At 42.4% G+C, this 17,996-nt stretch overlaps 1 protein-coding gene across 10 annotated transcripts in view; it reads right to left on the bottom strand.

The window, feature by feature from the left end:
• The window catches only part of PHF20 (PHD finger protein 20), a 64,099-nt gene that overhangs the window by 39,469 nt on the left and 6,634 nt on the right, over window positions 1-17,996 (bottom strand). For 6 of the 10 annotated variants that reach the window (XM_048962578.1, XM_048962576.1, XM_048962582.1 and 3 more), the window contains 9 exons: window positions 16,632-16,754; window positions 13,576-13,690; window positions 7,125-7,296; window positions 6,825-6,909; window positions 6,012-6,091; window positions 2,647-3,034; window positions 2,179-2,286; window positions 1,474-1,650; window positions 505-678 (listed from right to left, as the gene is read on the bottom strand). In XM_048962578.1, coding sequence (XP_048818535.1) covers window positions 505-678; window positions 1,474-1,650; window positions 2,179-2,286; window positions 2,647-3,034; window positions 6,012-6,091; window positions 6,825-6,909; window positions 7,125-7,296; window positions 13,576-13,658 — 1,267 coding nt within the window. In that variant the 5' untranslated portion in view covers window positions 13,659-13,690; window positions 16,632-16,754. The remainder of the gene's footprint in view (window positions 1-504; window positions 679-1,473; window positions 1,651-2,178; window positions 2,287-2,646; window positions 3,035-6,011; window positions 6,092-6,824; window positions 6,910-7,124; window positions 7,297-13,575; window positions 13,691-16,631; window positions 16,755-17,996) is intronic. The other 4 variants (XM_048962581.1, XM_048962577.1, XM_048962580.1 and 1 more) reach the window with 2 other exon arrangements.

Below are 17,996 nucleotides of genomic sequence, written 5' to 3'. Positions count from 1 at the left end.
TCTGAGAGGAAACAACAGAAATTACACTTCACTGCTTATTTCATGTCTGCACAAAAAAAATCCAAATATTCTAGGGCTTAAGTATGACAGATGACAAAACATCGGGGCAGAGAAACGCACGGCTGATGTTCCCAGTCATCACTGCTCTGACACACCTGCAGCACAGCAACAGAAACTGATCTTTTAACATGTTACTCTGACCTAACCCTGAATTACAAAAATACCCTGAAAGCAACTATTTTTATTAACATCACCAAATCCACATGTTAAAATATGAAACCCAGACATTTTGAAAGTATGATTTCTGCTTTTTGGAAGATTCCTGTCAACCTGTAAAGCTTTCTCAAGATCTAAACTGAATGCATAAGGAGTAAAAATTTTCATTTTCACCTGTTGCATTACAAGAAAGCATAATTCATGAGTCACACTGAAAAGCACGAAGCACCTGGCAGCAGTCGGCTCAAGAAAAGTGTTAATGTGAAGATGCAAAATGAAAAATTGAACCTGTAGCAGCAGCAGGTTCTTCAGTTCTGACAGTAACAGAGGAAGACTCAGTGTCTTCAATGTTTTCTTCTTGTAAACTGGCATCCGTACTGAGTACCGTGCTATGGGATGTGTTTCCAGGAGATGCTTGTTCACCAAAGCTTTGGTCAGATTCAACAGGAACTTCTAACTGGACTAGAAGGGAGGAAAAGTTCTGATTGAGTAAAATGCACACAGAAGAATGTTCCAGAATAGCAATGCGTGTGGTCATCATGTTAAAGACAAACATCCATCCATACTCAGACTGCTTGCTGTTGTATTAACACAGAACTAACACTGTACAATACAGCTCCCTCTATTTACCCTCTAAATTTCAGAGGGTTAAAAAAATAAAATAAAATAAAATAAAAAACCATACAGGCTACAAGCTCATTATAGACAAGTAGGATAGGTCTACTCACACCATTACCAGAGCTCCCAAAAGGGAAAGGCAGGGAAGCACACAGTACTAAAACTGTCATCTCCCAGCAGTTCAAGAAAAAAACAAAACAAAAAACCATCCTCTTCAGTGCTTTTAGTGTTCAACAGGAAGGTTAAACTTCAGATTCAGTACACAAATTATTTCTTGAATCAAAAGGAAGTTAAAAATGACTTCATTTTCCCAAAGGTAACCCACATCTCTTCAACTTTTCCCTCCAAGTCTTTTGACAACCTGTGGAGCTCTCTCTCAATGCAGCTGAGATCAGCCACTCATCCTCCTACTGAAAAAGCACCATAGACATAAAGTAAGTAACAGGGTTACTGACAGAGAGGGATTCGGAAGCAAAACCGTTTAAGGTTGCAGAGGTCGAAACAAGCTCTTCTTGAGTTTACTCTGCATGGCCACTGAAATCAGGTTTTAACTGCAAGTTACAAAAGTGAGAGTAGCACTCGCAACAACCAAGACTTGCACAGCACCATAAATTCAGAGTACATCAGGAAGCTGCTTACCCTTCTCAGACTCCTTTGGGTTAGACTCCGTGCCTTTCAAAGTCTGAACTTCTGCTGAAGTTGTGACATGATCCGTATTTAAAATCTCATGGCTAACACCAGACGAGAGTCTTGAAGATCGCCTCCTGGTCTGGTCTTTTTCATGGTTATCTGAGGAGTTCTTCAATTTTTCCTGAGCTAGAACAGAGAAATCTGCTGCTACTGTGAAGGCACAGGATTGCTGAGTAACTGAGGAGCCAACTTCAAAGCTTTCCCTCCCAGTGACATTTTGAAGTAGTTTTATAGGGCTCAGTTTAACAGCAAAAGCTAAACACCCCTGGTGGATAGACTTCTCTCTAAAAGTTACAGCGATACAAACAGTCACAAATAAGGAGAAGAAAAATATTACAAGCCTCACTTTATTTAACAATTTTTGTTTTGAGGTTTTGTAACCCCTTAGGGTATCAGAGGCAATATAATCACTGCTCCTTCTTCAGAGCTTGTGTCTTCTCTACCCAAATAGGGATTTCAAGGACAAGGAGGTAATTTCAGAATGATGATGCTACCTATGAATAGTCGATGTAGGACAAAGTTTAGCATGTTTCTCTATTTCATATATCACAGTTGAACTTTACTACTACTACAGACCTTTTCTCTCTTTGCTTTAGCTTTACAAACTGATATATGCACAAATCCTGTGAGAGCTAAATACCAAAGGACACTCACACAGGTTTCTGTCGATCCTGGGACGCTTTGACGGCACTTCACCTCCTTTTGGTATTTTGCGGCGTCTCAACTCCAAGGCTATAGGCTGCAGCGTCTGAGAACCAGGCTCTGCATATTCAGACAAAGAGCAAAAGTTGGTTAGATATAAAGCTGGAAAACTTCAGAATGTCAATTCACAAGTCTTGCGACTTCAAATGCTAGGCTTTCGTGAACAGCTTCACTTGTACATAACAGCACTTAATCTTCCTGCAGACATACATTACTGGCCCAAATCCAACCTCACACCAAAGCATTAACACTCCACGTGTGAGTAACAAGTATGCATTCAGTTTAAAGCAAGCCTGAAGTTCTGAAAAAATTGAGAAATTTCTAAATAATTAGACTGTTGTCAGAAAAACAACATCACTTCTATTTCTTTAACTGAAAGGTTTCTGACCGTGGTACATGCATTCAAATTCAACTACAAACCTGCTGGAGGTGTTATTGGTGGTCTGCCACGTTTTCGTTTCGTTTCTTTTACGTTTTCCTGCGGACTCTTCACATTGTCATTCTCAGGCTTCTTCTCAATTTGTGTATCTATTGAATATTCCATATCATTCTCTGATATATTCTCTTTATCTTCTTTTCCATTCTTAGATATATTCTTCTCTGAGACCTTGCCTTTTTCTGAAACGACTATCAGTTTCCCCTCTTTATCAGGTTGCTTAACCCTTTTTTCAGTCTTTAATGTCTTTTCATCCTTGTCTTTCTTTGCATTACCTGTTGCTTTCCTCTGTTCTTTAAATTTCTCCCGCCTTTCAGGAGATGACGGAATTTCATTACCTCTTTCTTTAGGCTTAGCATTACCCACAATATTCTAGAATAAAGAGAGTGACATGAAAGTTAACTTGCTGCAACCTTGAAGTCATTCCACACCTTTGCATTTAGCAAACCTGCATATTTTTGCAACTTTCCAAAGGACAGAAGCACACGCTCTACGGTAACCCCTCAGATTAAAACTTCAAGGCACTTTATCTGCTCAAAGGCCCATGCAGAACAGTGATGCTGCTTTAACAGGACAGCAGAACAGATTCATTCCTTTGACAACCCAATGGCATAAAAGACTTGCTGTGCCTTGGTTCCCACGTGCAGGCTGGGCCCAGAAACAACCCCATAGCTCTGTGTCAGCTTAGAGCTTACCCAGGGCACTGCAGGAGGAGTGGGAGCCAAGAGCACAGGAGAGGGCACACACCTCAACCTCCTGGCTGCAGAACTCCCCTCTTCCTTCCACAGAAGGATCTCAAAACCAACAAGCATTTTGGTTGTTTCTGTCACTGCTCCTCACAAGTGCTAGGCAGTCATCCACAGAACTGCAGTCACCAACCTCTGCTTGTGTTCAAAAAACAAGGCCAGTTACTGTAAGCACTTCAAACACCACAATCTTCAGTGGCCCCTGGGCAGTAAGCTACTGATACAACATTCAAACAGTCTCATTTTTACATCGTGGTTATACAGTAACAGAAAGCCAGGAAGAACACCCCTGTATCTACAGTTCAGTACTACTGAACGCCCTTTCCATCCTGTGGTCACAATTCATTCCAACAGCTCATGGTGGAGAGATGCCAGCTTTGTTTTCCCCTCCTTCCAACGCTCCTGCTACAGGCTATCCCAGAGCTCCTCTGCTCTGAGCCACAGAAGCCTTCTGAATCTAGATTAATAATTTATATCTGATTGCATGTCAACACTGCCTTCAGTTTAACTGCCTTCCCTCCGTGTTGCCTGGTAACTTGCAGCATCAATGAGCAATCAGACTCCTTCCAGCCACAGCCCTGCCAGGCACAACAAGCCTTTCATCCTCTCACAAAGAAAAGGCACTGGTGTCTCAGCACAACTTTTAATGTTTATCATGGGGAAAAAAAAAGTACATTCCTTGAATAGCACAGCTGTGGGAGAAGCCTCATACATCAGTTAAAAAAAGCAAAACAAAAATATGCCCAAACCCATAACATCTCACATTCAACACAGCAACCCTCAAACACCGGGTTTTGTTACTTGTGCTGCTCACAGAGCTGTCAGACACAATGCCATGCCACAACAGGCACAAACCACCTCAATCAAACTGATCTCGGATCATCTCTCAATTTTACCAACATTTTAAAAGCTTGAATAAATACTATCACTCTGTGCATCTGCATTAAGCATGTGCATAAGCATTTTACTATGACAGTTCAGCAGTGCCTGTTAGCACCCTCTGTAGAGGGATCTGTAGAGGTATCCCCTCTACCAAGGGACACTATTATTAAAGGTGTTTGTTTTTCTAACCTCTGCCTTCATGGCTATCCTACTCTAGACTGAGAGCTCTTCTCTTCCACTGTCAGCTTGCTGCTGCATTGAATCCACCTCATGAACTTACATCCATAAGCAACTTCCTGAGCTCCCCAAGGCCCGAGTCTTTTTTACACAATGAGAAGTGATTTTATGCTGTAGAACAACTCATCTCCCGGGCTAATAGAAAGCCTCCTAGTCAATGGTTGAATAGGTTTTGGAAGGAATGTATTTTATCCATCTGAAGCCATATGGAAACCTGATGAGCTCTCCGTAGGAGAGAAAAGAGAACATTTTGAATATTCTAATGAAGAAAAAAGCATTTTTTAGTGTTGTTTGTTGTATGTGTTTAAGATTAAATAAGGCAGAAATACTCCACATGGCAATGAAAATTCTTCTGGTAGATGCCTTGTGAGAATGAATCAACCTGAACCAAGCACAGTCACTAACCTTTGAAAGTCAGTCACTAAGAGCACCCTGCAGCAAGTCTGAAAGTTCTCCCTCCCAGCCTGGCAGACAAACCTACAGGCCTCCAAGGAACAGCACAGCTCTTCCCAGCAGTGAGAGATTAGACTGCTGTCTATCAGTAATTCGTCACTTGAACCTGAATTCTAAGATTCAAGTTCCTGAGGGATCCAACGTCTTTCTTCAAACTAAAAAACTAACAAACAACCCAACAACCCTAAAAGCAAAACAGGACTGAAAACACAGGCTACAGCAACACCGCATGTGGCAGCATTGCAAACAAAACCATTCCTTCAATGACAATTATTCTGAAGCAGGGACTTAAAAGTTTTAACCAAGTCACACAAGAAAAGAATTTGTCACCCTTTCCTACAGCATCCACATGAAAACCGAATAGAAGACAGCTATTCTCTCATCTCACTGTGCGCAGTGAGCTGACATCTCACTAATGCTTTCCAACATAAGCTGAATTCTGAACATGTAGAACAGAGAAGGCAAAGGGCGGTAAAGAGACAAATAGAAGAACAGAATGTGGGTGTTAATAAAGTTCACATTCTAAAAGCAATGAAGCCAGTGACCACTGGGCAACTTCCCTAAAGATCCTGAGGCAATCAGTAGTTACTCTGGGAAAGAAAAAAAACTTCACTTCATAGCTCTCAATGCTTAAGTATGTACATACCACAAAACCAACTTCACCACTGACACAGCCAAACAGTTTTTCCCCCCCATTATATATATTTATTTATGTATATATCCCCCCCCATTATATAATACCCCACCATTAGCTTTGGTACGCAAATTCTGAACCTTCCAATGATACTTCTATTAAAAAAATAATAATCTAAGTCTATGACTTCTTCAGTTCAAGCAGCATATCCATAAAAACATGAGCCTGAAAACTTCACAGAACAGGCCCTGAAGCTTTGCACCACCTTATCATTTTGATGGACTTCATCTCAAATGTACAGCAGTTTAGCATTAGAGAAGTTCTACTAATTTTACTGTTTCGTTTTTTATAATTCAGCAAGCCTAACCATCAATTTTAGAAGGAACACACTACTTACCTGATCTTTGGAAAAAGCTTTGACATGAATGTTTTTGACAGTCTGAACTACACCATCATAAAATTTCACAGTGTATGTACCTGAAGTTTGAAAACAAAGAGTAAGTTTAAAGATTGAAAGGGCTTGAACAGAGTACCAGAGCTCCAATGATGAAGCTGCATGCTTAGCTCTAAGAGCTGCTTTGCCACTTTTCTTAGAAAGTTCAGAAGTCATTTCACAGGACAGATAAAGGGAAAATAGGAAAAATAATGAAGTTACCAAAAAAAAAAAATTACAGTACGCACAAAAAACATCGACATGCCCAAGCTTAAGAGCTTGTCCTTAGATACTTTTTGTCAGAAAACTCCAAAACATTGAGTCCACAGGGTTATTAAAGGTCAGACTTTCTCCTTGATCTTACAACATGTACTCAATGCAAAGAAAGCACAGCACAAGAACAAATCCCTACTTGTGGATGCTCAAGAAGCAGCACAGTTGTGCTCTCCAGATTCTCTATTTGCAAAGAGTTTCTGCAACTTTCACATTAGGCTTATTGCAACTACACACATTCCTTGAGAGTAAATTTAACAAACAACTTCCCTTGAGCACATTCTTATAGCAATTACTGACTGGATATCCCAGAAGATTCTTACCTCATGGAAAGGGTGAAAGGCTAAGTTAAAAGAGCTGATGGAAGATTAAGATACGCAATTCACAACAATGTTCCCACTTGCTCTCAGTCTGCTGTACTCCCTCCAACTATGCAAGAAGGCTCCAACACATTACAAATACAATACAAACAAACGTGACCAAGAAAAAGTAATGACTCCTTACCATCCTTGTTAACAGAAGTAACTTTGGCTGGATAGAAGCGACAGTCAGACCAGCATGCCAACACCTGATCATTTATATGAAAACCCTACAAGGCAATATTGAAAAGCATTTTCATCTGAGAAATACAGAAATACACCACTTGCTCAGAACATGAGATGTGCAGCTTTCCAGTATTTAAAAATAACTCATAAAACTTGTACAGCAGGCAATGAAGCAACAGCAAAGCATTTTAACCATTATAAAGGCCAACTGCACATTCAACAGTTCCATGTGCTCAAACATCCTTTATTTTCTACTTACTGCACACCCTTCTTCCTCATGTAATCCTTCCTTCCTTAACTGTATTTTCTCTAAAGGCCGTAAATAAGGACTGTCCCAACAAAACCATTCATCATATCTGTGGTTCCACCGTTTGAAATGGATAAGTACTTTTCCTTCCTCATAATCAATTTCTTCAATGTGGGCTGGATACCTGGAGAAGAGGTAGATTAGAATACTTCAGTTAAGAGGAGGTTTACTCAAACTGCACTACGAAGCATTACACACAGATGGCCTTCTGCACAATCAATAGCAAAACAGCTGAAGATCGCTTGATGTGGTGTGATGGAGGATCCACGCCACCTCATCTAAAAAGCATTAGTTTCTACAGCCTTAGTGCTATTTGACACATCACTCGTGTAAGCAATTAAGATCCTGCAGGTGACTCGGAGCTCAGTACAGAATGTATCCCAACACTGAACAAAGACAAGGACTGTTGCAGAAAGAGGAAACAACTGAAGAGTTCCAGCCTGGGGTAAAAAAGAAACAAAACAAAGCAGCTAGAAATCAGTAAAACAAAAAAGCCTCCCCTATTCCTAGAAATTTTACATGTATGCAGAACTGATAGCTTCTGCTCTCTCTTAGTAAGAGCAACATTTGGAACAACACAATCACTTCCCTCAGAGATGCCCATCAACACATCTCATAGATCACTTGTTCAGTTTAATAGTAGGATTTTAGCAGACACTAAATCCAAATTTAGTTTTAGATTCTTAAAGTTAAAATCCATCATCAGAGTCCTAGGACTTTCAAATACAAAGTGCTTGGTACATTAAAAGTATAGGAATCAGGGAAAGGTCAGACTCATTTGTTTCTGACCAGGAAGACCTTAATTCTTTAATTGCATTGGTAATTGGTAACTTAAGTACATATTTCAGCATGGCAGCATATTCCCCTATTTCAGCTGACGATCACATCCCAAGTGCTGCTATTTCCCCCCCTGCCATAACAGCACCAGGAGAAAACACTCACTTGTCAATGCTTACAGTCACCTGGAACTAAAGCAAGACCCTGGTGAATAGAACAAATGCCTGAAGGAAAAGCCTAAATCCACAAGTACTCTTTACTTGACAAATCACACTTAATAAGGCAGAACAAAGGGTAGGGGCTGAGGAAAAAAAAAAGATTAAGCCTGATGCTAGAAGCTATAAAAAGAAAGAACTCATACTTCAAAGAAAAGCAAAGAATTATTTCATACAATCTTACATGGATTAAAAGAAAGGTTATCTATCAATGAAATCCTTCAGAATGTACGGGGTCACATCCAATCACAGCTTGTTGAAAAAGAGCTACAAATACTCCATGCCAAAGCCTTACACTGCAACCAAAGACCTGCCTTATACCTGATGCCACATACCTCAAGCTATGCCATTAGTTCATCCCAGTACATTATGAGAGCACGTGTAGCACAGGCTGTGGAGGAGAGAGAAAGACAGATGGGATATACTTATGGTTGGGACATCTTGACTCCTTCCTTCCTAGGGTGTGATTATTTGTGTGTGTGATGGTCACCATTTGTTGTATTTAAGTCCCAAACTGCTCTGCACAGGGTCTCAAAGAGGAAAGACCTGCAGTCTTTCCAAACATACTGTGATTCTCTCAGAGGTGGTTTACTCCTCAGTATCCCAGGAACTGCACAGTACTCGGCACAAGCAATGGCAACAACCAGAATACAGCTCCCTGCACAGAACAGCAGAAATGGGGGCAGGAATTCCCAGCTCCTCTCAGGAAGCCAGCAGAAGAAGTTCTTGCCGCTGGGATTGCAGCAGAGCTGAGACTCATTCAGATTCTCAAAGATCAATGAGGACTCTGATGAGGATGGCCCAAAACTGACTCAGCACAAAACTAACAATGTGTTCCACTCAGATGCCCATCCCTGGGAAATACACTCAATCCGCTGATTTCCTCCTGCTGAGGAGCCATGCTTAAATGACAAGAGCCAATAAACCATTCAGCCAAGACTGCTTCCTTCTTCACACAGGGAAAGAAGGAACAGGAGACTACACCAAAAGAATAATCACCCCAGAAGCATGCACCAGTATCATCCACACCTAGCTCACCTCACCTCCTGAAGGCTCCGTGATGGTGGGAGACATCAACATCAACAAGATGATCCATCAACAAGAGCAGTAAAAACCATACCTGACAGCAAGACCCCACTTCAGCCTGCTCAAGAGCTGAGTGACCCAGAGCTCTCAGGCAGCTCCTGGCTAACACACTGCAGTATGAACAAGCCTTCCCTCACTGCAGCCACCACCATCAGCAAACAGATGCTCAGTGCTTGACTGGAACAGCAAACCTGTCAGAAGCTATGTTACATCTAACCAGAAACTTCAGTGCCTCCCCAGTGAGACCCTCCTCTTGGATACAAAGCAGCGCAGTGCTGTCTCAATGCCTTGAAAGCGAAGACAAAAAGCTCCCAGGCTCCCAACAGCTCTGAGAACAAACTGACAGCGCAGGCATCCTTCCTCCAATATTAAGCCCCTGTCCTTCAGTGCCCTGAGCAAGCACAACACATCAGGATGCACAAGCCCTCACGCATCTACACAGGAGGTAACACAGGATATCCATGCAAGCACACGTCATGGGATGGAAGTAATCTAAGGAATTCAAGCTTGTTTATCAAGAACACACACTGGAAAGTTTTGTGAAGTGAAAAACAAGAACTGAAGTCTGACTGAAAGGACATGAAAAGAACACAGCCTGCCATGAGTCCATGTATGGTCCATCCTCCACCAGACCACGAAGCAAGAATTAAGCTGGCTGTATGGGCTTTCAGAATAGGTAAGTGATTTGGAGTAAGAGATCCTCAACTGGGATTGATCTGGATGTTTATCTAACATGCTGAAGAGCCAGATGAAGCCAGATAATTTCTCGTGATTTGTCAGGAGACCAAAACAAACAGCCTTACATCTCAACCTGAAAGGAACGGCAAGTCTGTATCTTCCAAGGCCTTTTGCCTAATGAGTTAGATAAGTAATAAGGGGAAACTTCTGAGAGTCACAAACAGTGGGAATTAATTTCCCTAAGAACCCAAGCAACAACTGAAGACTTCAACAGCACAACTCTCTATAGTGCCGATGAACAGCAACTGGCAACCTCAGACTACAGCTGTCAGAGCACAGCCAGCCATGCGAAGGGAGGTTTCTTGTAGAGACAAGGGCAAGCCTCCATCCTTCTCTGTGAAGAAGTGAGTATCCAGAAATACCAGGAGACAGCGATGACTGAAGGAGTTCCCCTCTCTCAGGCCTGGACTAGTGCATGTCCCCTTTCCTATACACAACCCCTTTTCTCTTGGAGCTAGGAAGGCAATTCTGAGGAATGGAAACCTCCAGGAGGAGCAGTACTATGAAGGACAACTACTGTGATCTTCCATGTTTTCAGCAGTGGAACAAAACCCTGACAGTGTGAGCAGCTACAGTCATGACACAGTCAATCTCTGCCATAACACGGCAGTACAACACTCATTACAAGATCACCTTGATATCAATACTCAAGAACCTTGACTAGAATCAAGTTTCCTCCTATCTTACTTGCATTACAGATGGATGAACTTAAAAGAAGCATCATTAAAGCATGGAAACGAAATGTCATCATCATCTGCCTGCTGGAGGTAAGCAGCACATTCATCTCCTTTTCATTAAGAAGCAATATCTGCAGCTAGCCAGCAGTGAAGACTTTAAATGATTAAAAAAAAAAAAAAAAGCATCAAGAGTGCAAAACTGCACTTCACAATTGGAAAAAAAAAAAAAACACAAAACCCAAAACAAAACTAAAACCATCAGGAATTCAATGCAGCAGAGATGTATGTGCAGGAGAGTCAACACAGCCAGCCTTTCTGGGTCCTCTAGACCCAGGGCTACTCCACCAAGGCAGTCCCTTCTCCCATCCTCAGAACCCCAGCACTGTGTACACCAAGAGCCTTTCTGCACGCAGAGGCACTGTCTGATGCACACAGCTCTTCCCCCTCCATGCCCCCAGGTCAGCACACACCGTCAGAAGCCTTTCATGACACATTTCATGTGTCAGACAAGCCTCAATAAACCAAACAAAAACACTTAAGACAGGCACTTCAAGTACCCACTGTGCTCTCTGGAGTTCAAAATCTAGGAGCTTACACAGACAACTCCTTCAGGAATTGAAGTGATGCTCAATATATTGTGAGCAAAGATAGAGCTTATCTTACCAAAGCACCTTTGGTAAGGGATTTTGTTTTCTCTAAAAGATGCAACATTCACTTCACACTGCACGGAGCAGCAGTGGCATTGATTCCTCCACTGGCATGAGCAGGTTTTTTCTGTGCAGCAGGGCTGGAAGGTTGGCACCATTCAAACATGCAGACACTGAACAAGCAGAACCTGCAGTGCAGGGCACAAGCCACTGCCGTGAGGGCAAGTAAATGGGGCACCAAGATGAACTGCTTTCCAAAGCTCTACTGAGAGCAATAATGGCTCACCAACTGATCGGTGTATTTGATACTGAGCACAGAAGTCCAGGCCAGCCCTCCATCCTAAGAGGTGGCTTCTGTCTAAGAAAAAAACTAAAGTCTGCACGCAATTAAAGCCAGGACCTCTGAAGGCTTAGAATGAGAAGAACAAGCTTGAGGAAATGGAAAAGTTCTGCATCCAAATAAAGAGGAAGCACTGTAGGCATATCACAGAGCAGTTCTGTTGACTCACTGACAGATGAAAGTACTGAAGAATAGCCTGTCTTCCTCTACAAATCCACACCTTCTGAGAATGGGGCAGACAAGGTCCCTTGTCCGTCACTACTAACACTGCTAGTCAAGCCCCTACATCTTACAGGTTTTGGTACACAACCCCTGAATATCCAGAAATCATCACTCAGGGAAAGATGGACTTTCTGACCCATGTTTCAGGAGCTCAGCAAGCAGATGAAAACATTCAGAACTGAATAACCAATAACTACATTATGAGGTTAAAGAGCTGCAGAACACAATGCACAAAACAGGTCATTAAAAAAAAGAGAGCTTGAATTCTGGATATATTACAAGTCTAAAACTAAATTTAAGCAAAGGAATTATGGAAAGTAGTAGGTGTGGAATCCTATCCCAGTCCACCAGGTTTCCCAAAGTAAGAGCTATGTACTCATAGCCTGAGGCACAAACGTGCACGCAGGTAGCCAGGAGCCAACCCATACTGAGCTGCACCTCCACTAAGCCTACACAGCACAGCTTCAAGTCTTTTTTTGTAGATGGTAGCATTGCTTCTTGTATAAACAGAACACAAAAGATACAGCATGCAGATTTGGGCTAATACCCTACTTACACGTCTCTGTCACACAGGAAAAGCAACAAAATTCAAGAACAACACAGTGTTTGTGCTTCATGTTCTTTCCATGAAGAGCTATGTTTACTCATTTTTAACAATTCCAATCTCCTTGCACGTGGAAAGAAAAGAGAGATTCCACTCATGACTGATACATTCTGGAACAAGTTCTGCACATCTCTAGGGCAGCACACAATCCTTCTGCGGTGCCCGGAGGCTTTAAACAGCTACTTCTGCATATTTATCCTGCCTGCATGCTCCAGAGCCTGATATTCAGTTATGCCAAACCCAGAGATTCTTAAATAAAAATTAACTAGCTACTGATTTCTGTAGAGAGAAGACATCTTAAGGCACTAACAAGAACCACTCAGTATTTAAGCAGCCTTTGACGCTAGCAATTTTCAGTTATAAGTATTATTCGGCCCTTTCCAATCCAGGCCATTTCATGATTCCGTGATTATTTTATAAAACAAACAGAGTAAGAAGGCTTGAAGTTGGCTCCAGTTGCTTTTCAGGCTCTTTCTCCCCTTCCTGCAGTAGCTGACAAAAAAAAAGAACAAAAAAAAAAAAAAAAAAAAAAAAAAAAAAAAAAAAAAAAAAAAGAACAAAAAAAACCCCACAAATCCCCCAAAATCTCAAATCCTCAAAACTCAAACCTGCCAGACAAATACCGCAGCACATTTCTCAATGGTGTTTCCCCACTCAGTACCCTGGCAGCTGGTGGCCCCAGGTGAGGGCAGGCTGGAACAGTTTCAGGCTTCAAAGTCTACAAATTATAAACAGCGATGGGAAAGGAAGCAGCGAGGACCAAGCCTGGGTATCCTGTACTCCAAAGGACTCATCTCTTCACACTGCCTGCCCTACAGCTGGATCAGCACGGACTTCCCAGTGTGAGCACAAAGCCCCGCAGGTGGCTGCAGCCCTGCTTCCCAGACACACACAGCACGAGCACACTTCTAGAAATGCCAGCACAACACGTCAGCAAGCATTGCCCATTTCAAGCACTGGTATATAAGCTTCTAGAAATAAACTACTTTCCTACAAACCAATGACAAGGACTCTAAATACGGTATCAATATAAAATGTTTAAGATATTAAAGACTTAGAGTTTATATAATATGAATGTTTTTGAAAAAAAAAAATACCAGTTTTTTAATCTGTCACGGGCTTCCAACTGGGCTCCCACCTCAAAGTTGATCCCTCTTCTATTCGGAGGATGTTTTGTCATTTTGTTATATCAACACTGCTGATTTTATTCCCCTGAAAAATGCAATTAAATATCAATCACTAATCAAGACACATACAAAATAAGCTTATGCACCATAACCCCCAAAACCTAGGTGTTAAGGGACCTTAGCATTTCTTGTTCACAAAGTAATGAGGGCAGTTACCTCTGAAGCAAGGCTTCCCAACTGACAGTGTATACAGAATCATTAAAAAAAAAAAAAAGTGTTCACAAGGGAGCTACTGGACCATGGAAGACTGAAGCTCAACCTTTCTCCACTGGTCCAAGTCCCAGGTCAATTAACAACTCTGCAACCCATGACTGAGACAGAAGATTCTTGAGATAATTTCCCCCCCCCCCTCCCCTTCCTGGTTTGGATAAAAACAAGGAATCCAGTAAACAGGAAGCAGCAAAAATACACACAGTAACAACCTTTCAAAATCTACCCCATAGTGAAGTACTGAGGAACACTTGTTACCTCATCACTACTAAGGCAGTTCAAAGAAATGCTTAGTTACTACCAAAAAAAAAAAAAAAAAAAAAAAAAAAAAAGAAAAAAAGAAAAACCTGCTATTTCTTTGTTAATGGAATACATCCGTCCACACCTCAAACATCCATACTTCCACCACAGACTCACATCAGCAGAATTACCACTTCCTACCATTAGCAATCAAACTCCACGTCTCCAGATGTTGCTTAATGCTGTAATGTAGGAGAACTTGGGGCTGCGAGTTGATTCCTCACCTAGTATTAAAGTTGCTACTCCTTTTCTGAATAGGGACACACACAGACCAAGCACTTCAATGCGCCACAAGAAGGACATGAATGAAGCTCTCTGCAAAGGAGCCCCTCGGCAGTGGGGGACCCCAAAGAAGGGGCACTGCAGCTCACCCACAGCAGGCAGTGGGGCAGGCTGGCTTCCTGGCTGCAGCAGCACTGCCTCATATAACAGGGCTTCTATTCATAAACAAAACCATGCCAGCCTTGGCAAGGAAGGCTGCACTAGAGCTTATGTTTAATTAAGAAAATAATAAAGGAAGAGTATTGCAAGGGAAACCTGAAAAAACAGCAGAAGCCATTTGATAGTATTTACTGGGGCTGCAGATTCTGGTAAGAATCTGAACTGTTTCTTCTTTCCAGCTGGAGTCAGCTGAACATCAGCATCTGCCAGAGCACACACTAACCACAGCAACACAGCAACACCAGTGCAACAGCTGATCTGCAAGTCGAACAAGAGCAGAGATGTGAAGGAAAAAAGAATTTCAGATCTCTCCTCACCATCCCTCTCCCCACACTGCCCCCCTCTCTAGGGCTCCTTTGGGTTCTTCTAGCCCCCAGCCCAAGGCGGTTCAGCCCAGTGCTCTCTCTGCTTGGCACGCTTTCCTTGCAAAGCAGGCTGTCCTCTTCACATCAGTTCATTCCAGGATCAGCTTCCTCAGGCAGACACACTTGGCAGAACATTATTCCCCAAAGCTGGAAGGCTCCTCTCTACTCTTATTCTTTTTTCATATTCTTAAAAACTTCTTACTCTGCAATGACTATGAGCAGCATTTCAGGAACTGATACTCCAGAATGCAGACAAATCACTGGTTTCAACAGAAAGTATTTCTAAATCCACATCACAAAAAGCACACCTTTCTGTTGCTTAAAAGGCAGAGCTTTCCCTGCTTGGGAGAGTCACCATGAGGCAATTCAGATTTAAAAGACTATTCAACCATTCAATTCCTTGTACCTTCCTAATTGGTACTCACACTTCTATCAGGGCACTGCAGAGGACAATATGCCTACATGAATGCTGATCCCTTTGGGGATTTATGATTTTTGTCTTTTAAAACAAGCCTGTAGCAATTCTTACTCTTCAGTTTTTAAGCTCCATCAGTGTTCAGCCCCTGATCTGGTGAACCAGGAAGCTTTGAAAGAAGAAAGTTCCTTTATAAACTGAAGCATCTCCTTATATTGTCATATAGGACATAAGCAAGCAGTTATAACAAACTCATGAGTAACAGCCTCTTATCTTCTCTCTGGAAACTGCAGAGTCACTGCAGTTTCCAAACCCTCACCTACCTGCACAGAATTTTCCAGATCACCCACAAATATGATTAAACCATTCCCCACACACAATTGCATCAAAACAAAACCTTGCCTTTAAGCCAGCTCCCCTCCAAATGGAGTATTACTTCAGTTCAAACGGCAAATTCAGTCCCATGATTCAGCCTCACCTCCTTCATTCTGGAACATACCTGCACCAACCCAGGATCTCCTCCCACACCTCCAACAAAGCCCAACACATGAAAAAAAAATAATAATAAATGAGGAACTCAGTGAATCACTGCAGTCCTCTGGCTAGATGAAGGAGCATGGTTAGCTTTGGCAAACTGCAGCAACACGAGATAAAATACATAACTACTCAGTACAACGCAGTTAGGTTTTACTTGGGATGGTTAAGATTGCTGTTCAGCTCCTATAATGTGTTCTGTATTGCTGGGCATTCCGCAGGGCTACAGAAGAGGAAGAGGCAGGTAGGGCAGGTACTGCATTAACAAGAGGCACTTGCAAAACCAGAGAAAGTAACTAGCAAGAGACTGTTCTGCGTCCACTGGAGATGCAGCACTCAGCTACTGAAGGGAGCCCCGAGATCTGAAATGCAGCAGCAGAAAACCCAAGTGCATTTTGCTTCCTGCAAGCATGAATCTTGCTTTTTATCCACATAGCAGCATAAGCAGCTTCTGTGCTAAGACAGAGTAATGGGAGGATCCACAAAGCGTAAGCTGACTACCATTCACTCCAGCATTTTATCTGAACAATCAGACTGCTAGCATATCTCCATGCATACTGTGGAACTGACAAGGACCAAGTCCAATCACATTTTGCACAGCAGGTTTTTACTGCTCAGCACTTACTTTTGATCTCATACTATCTGCATACATCATGCAAAGCCTTGCGCCTTCATCAGTGGTAAAACAATGAAAGCCTCACCCAATTCACCCCCTACAACATGCTTGCCCCCATCAGGGATGGTCAGTGCAGAGAAGTCCATGGTCCCCACCACAATCAGAAGACCTTGCAAGACCACAGCCACGCTGTGCTGAAACCACACACCTGCAGATGAGAAAAGGTAATGGCTGTATCAAGCTGCAAGGTTGTACTTACAGACATTGCTATATTACACAACCCTAATAACATCTTACAAAGACTCGCACAGTCTCACAAACATTGAAACAGCGCTACAGAAAAACATTTTGGCGCTGACTTGTAGGCAGATCTCACAGCCTACAAGGTCTGCGTGTGCCATGCCTACCAGCCCCACTGCTGCCATGCAGTATGTCTCACTGTATTTCATCCTACGCTGAACAAAAAAGGAAACGGAAAACCCACCAGTTAAAATGCTCACCCAGACAGTTCCTGTACTAGCTATTCACTCAAGGAATCCTGCCTGTCCACACACACAGACTGTCTCACAGCAATGTAAGTTTTTGAGTAAGGGTTACAAGGAAACCCAAGACCCAGGCTATCCTAATCAGTGGCCTTTCACACATTGATTCAATCAAGTACTTTGTTAGTTTGCTTTTTTTTCTTTTTAATTGTAGGAGCAGGTACAAGAAAACACATGAATTAAACATGCAGACTATCAGACAAGGCAATAAGTTCTCAGGAATACTGTGACATCTCCATTTTCCATCCCAAAGACACTTCAAACAAGACACCAGACTACATCCAGCTCTTATGTGCACTGCATAGGATCTCAAACAGATTGTAATCAACGCTGACTTCTTGCTTTCAGTTTGCCAGACCAACCAAGCACTATGCAGGAAGCAAACTCCTTGGCTGAGTGACAGCACCAAAACCAAACTCTGAACTGATACTTGCAACTTCCACATCAAGAGTAACAGATAACTAACTCCCTATCACTGAAACACCCATGCAAAGCAGAAAGCTTTGAGTTTCATCGCAAACATGCCTGACTGTTTCCCCAGGCAGACGGCCACAGCTGACACTGCTGACAGCAGCATCTGCTCCCTGTGCAGGCAGAACCACGACCTCCTCAAAGCATTCAGAGGCAGCAGTGGCGCTAGCAAACAAACCGCCCTTCCTGGGTCGCCATCCTCACACCCTCCCTGAGATTACAGGACATGAGAATGTCACTTTTCATCCCCTCATCAACAACCCACACAACTGTGCTGGCACTGCAAACTGGTGGGGAGACCAATGTGGAAGCAGAAATTAGGAACGTGGGCAATTTTTGTAGTAAAGTTTATTTTCATTACCAAGTGCAATTAAAGAAATAAATACGTGATACTGAAAAGAATGCTTTTCAGCCATCTGATCATCTCTTATTTAACT

This window comes from Lagopus muta, chromosome 16 (genome assembly GCF_023343835.1).
Source record: "Lagopus muta isolate bLagMut1 chromosome 16, bLagMut1 primary, whole genome shotgun sequence".
In the NCBI taxonomy this organism is placed as follows: domain Eukaryota; kingdom Metazoa; phylum Chordata; class Aves; order Galliformes; family Phasianidae; genus Lagopus; species Lagopus muta.
The sequence above is the reverse complement of the archived record's forward strand: the minus strand, read 5'-3'. Positions and strand labels throughout refer to the sequence as shown.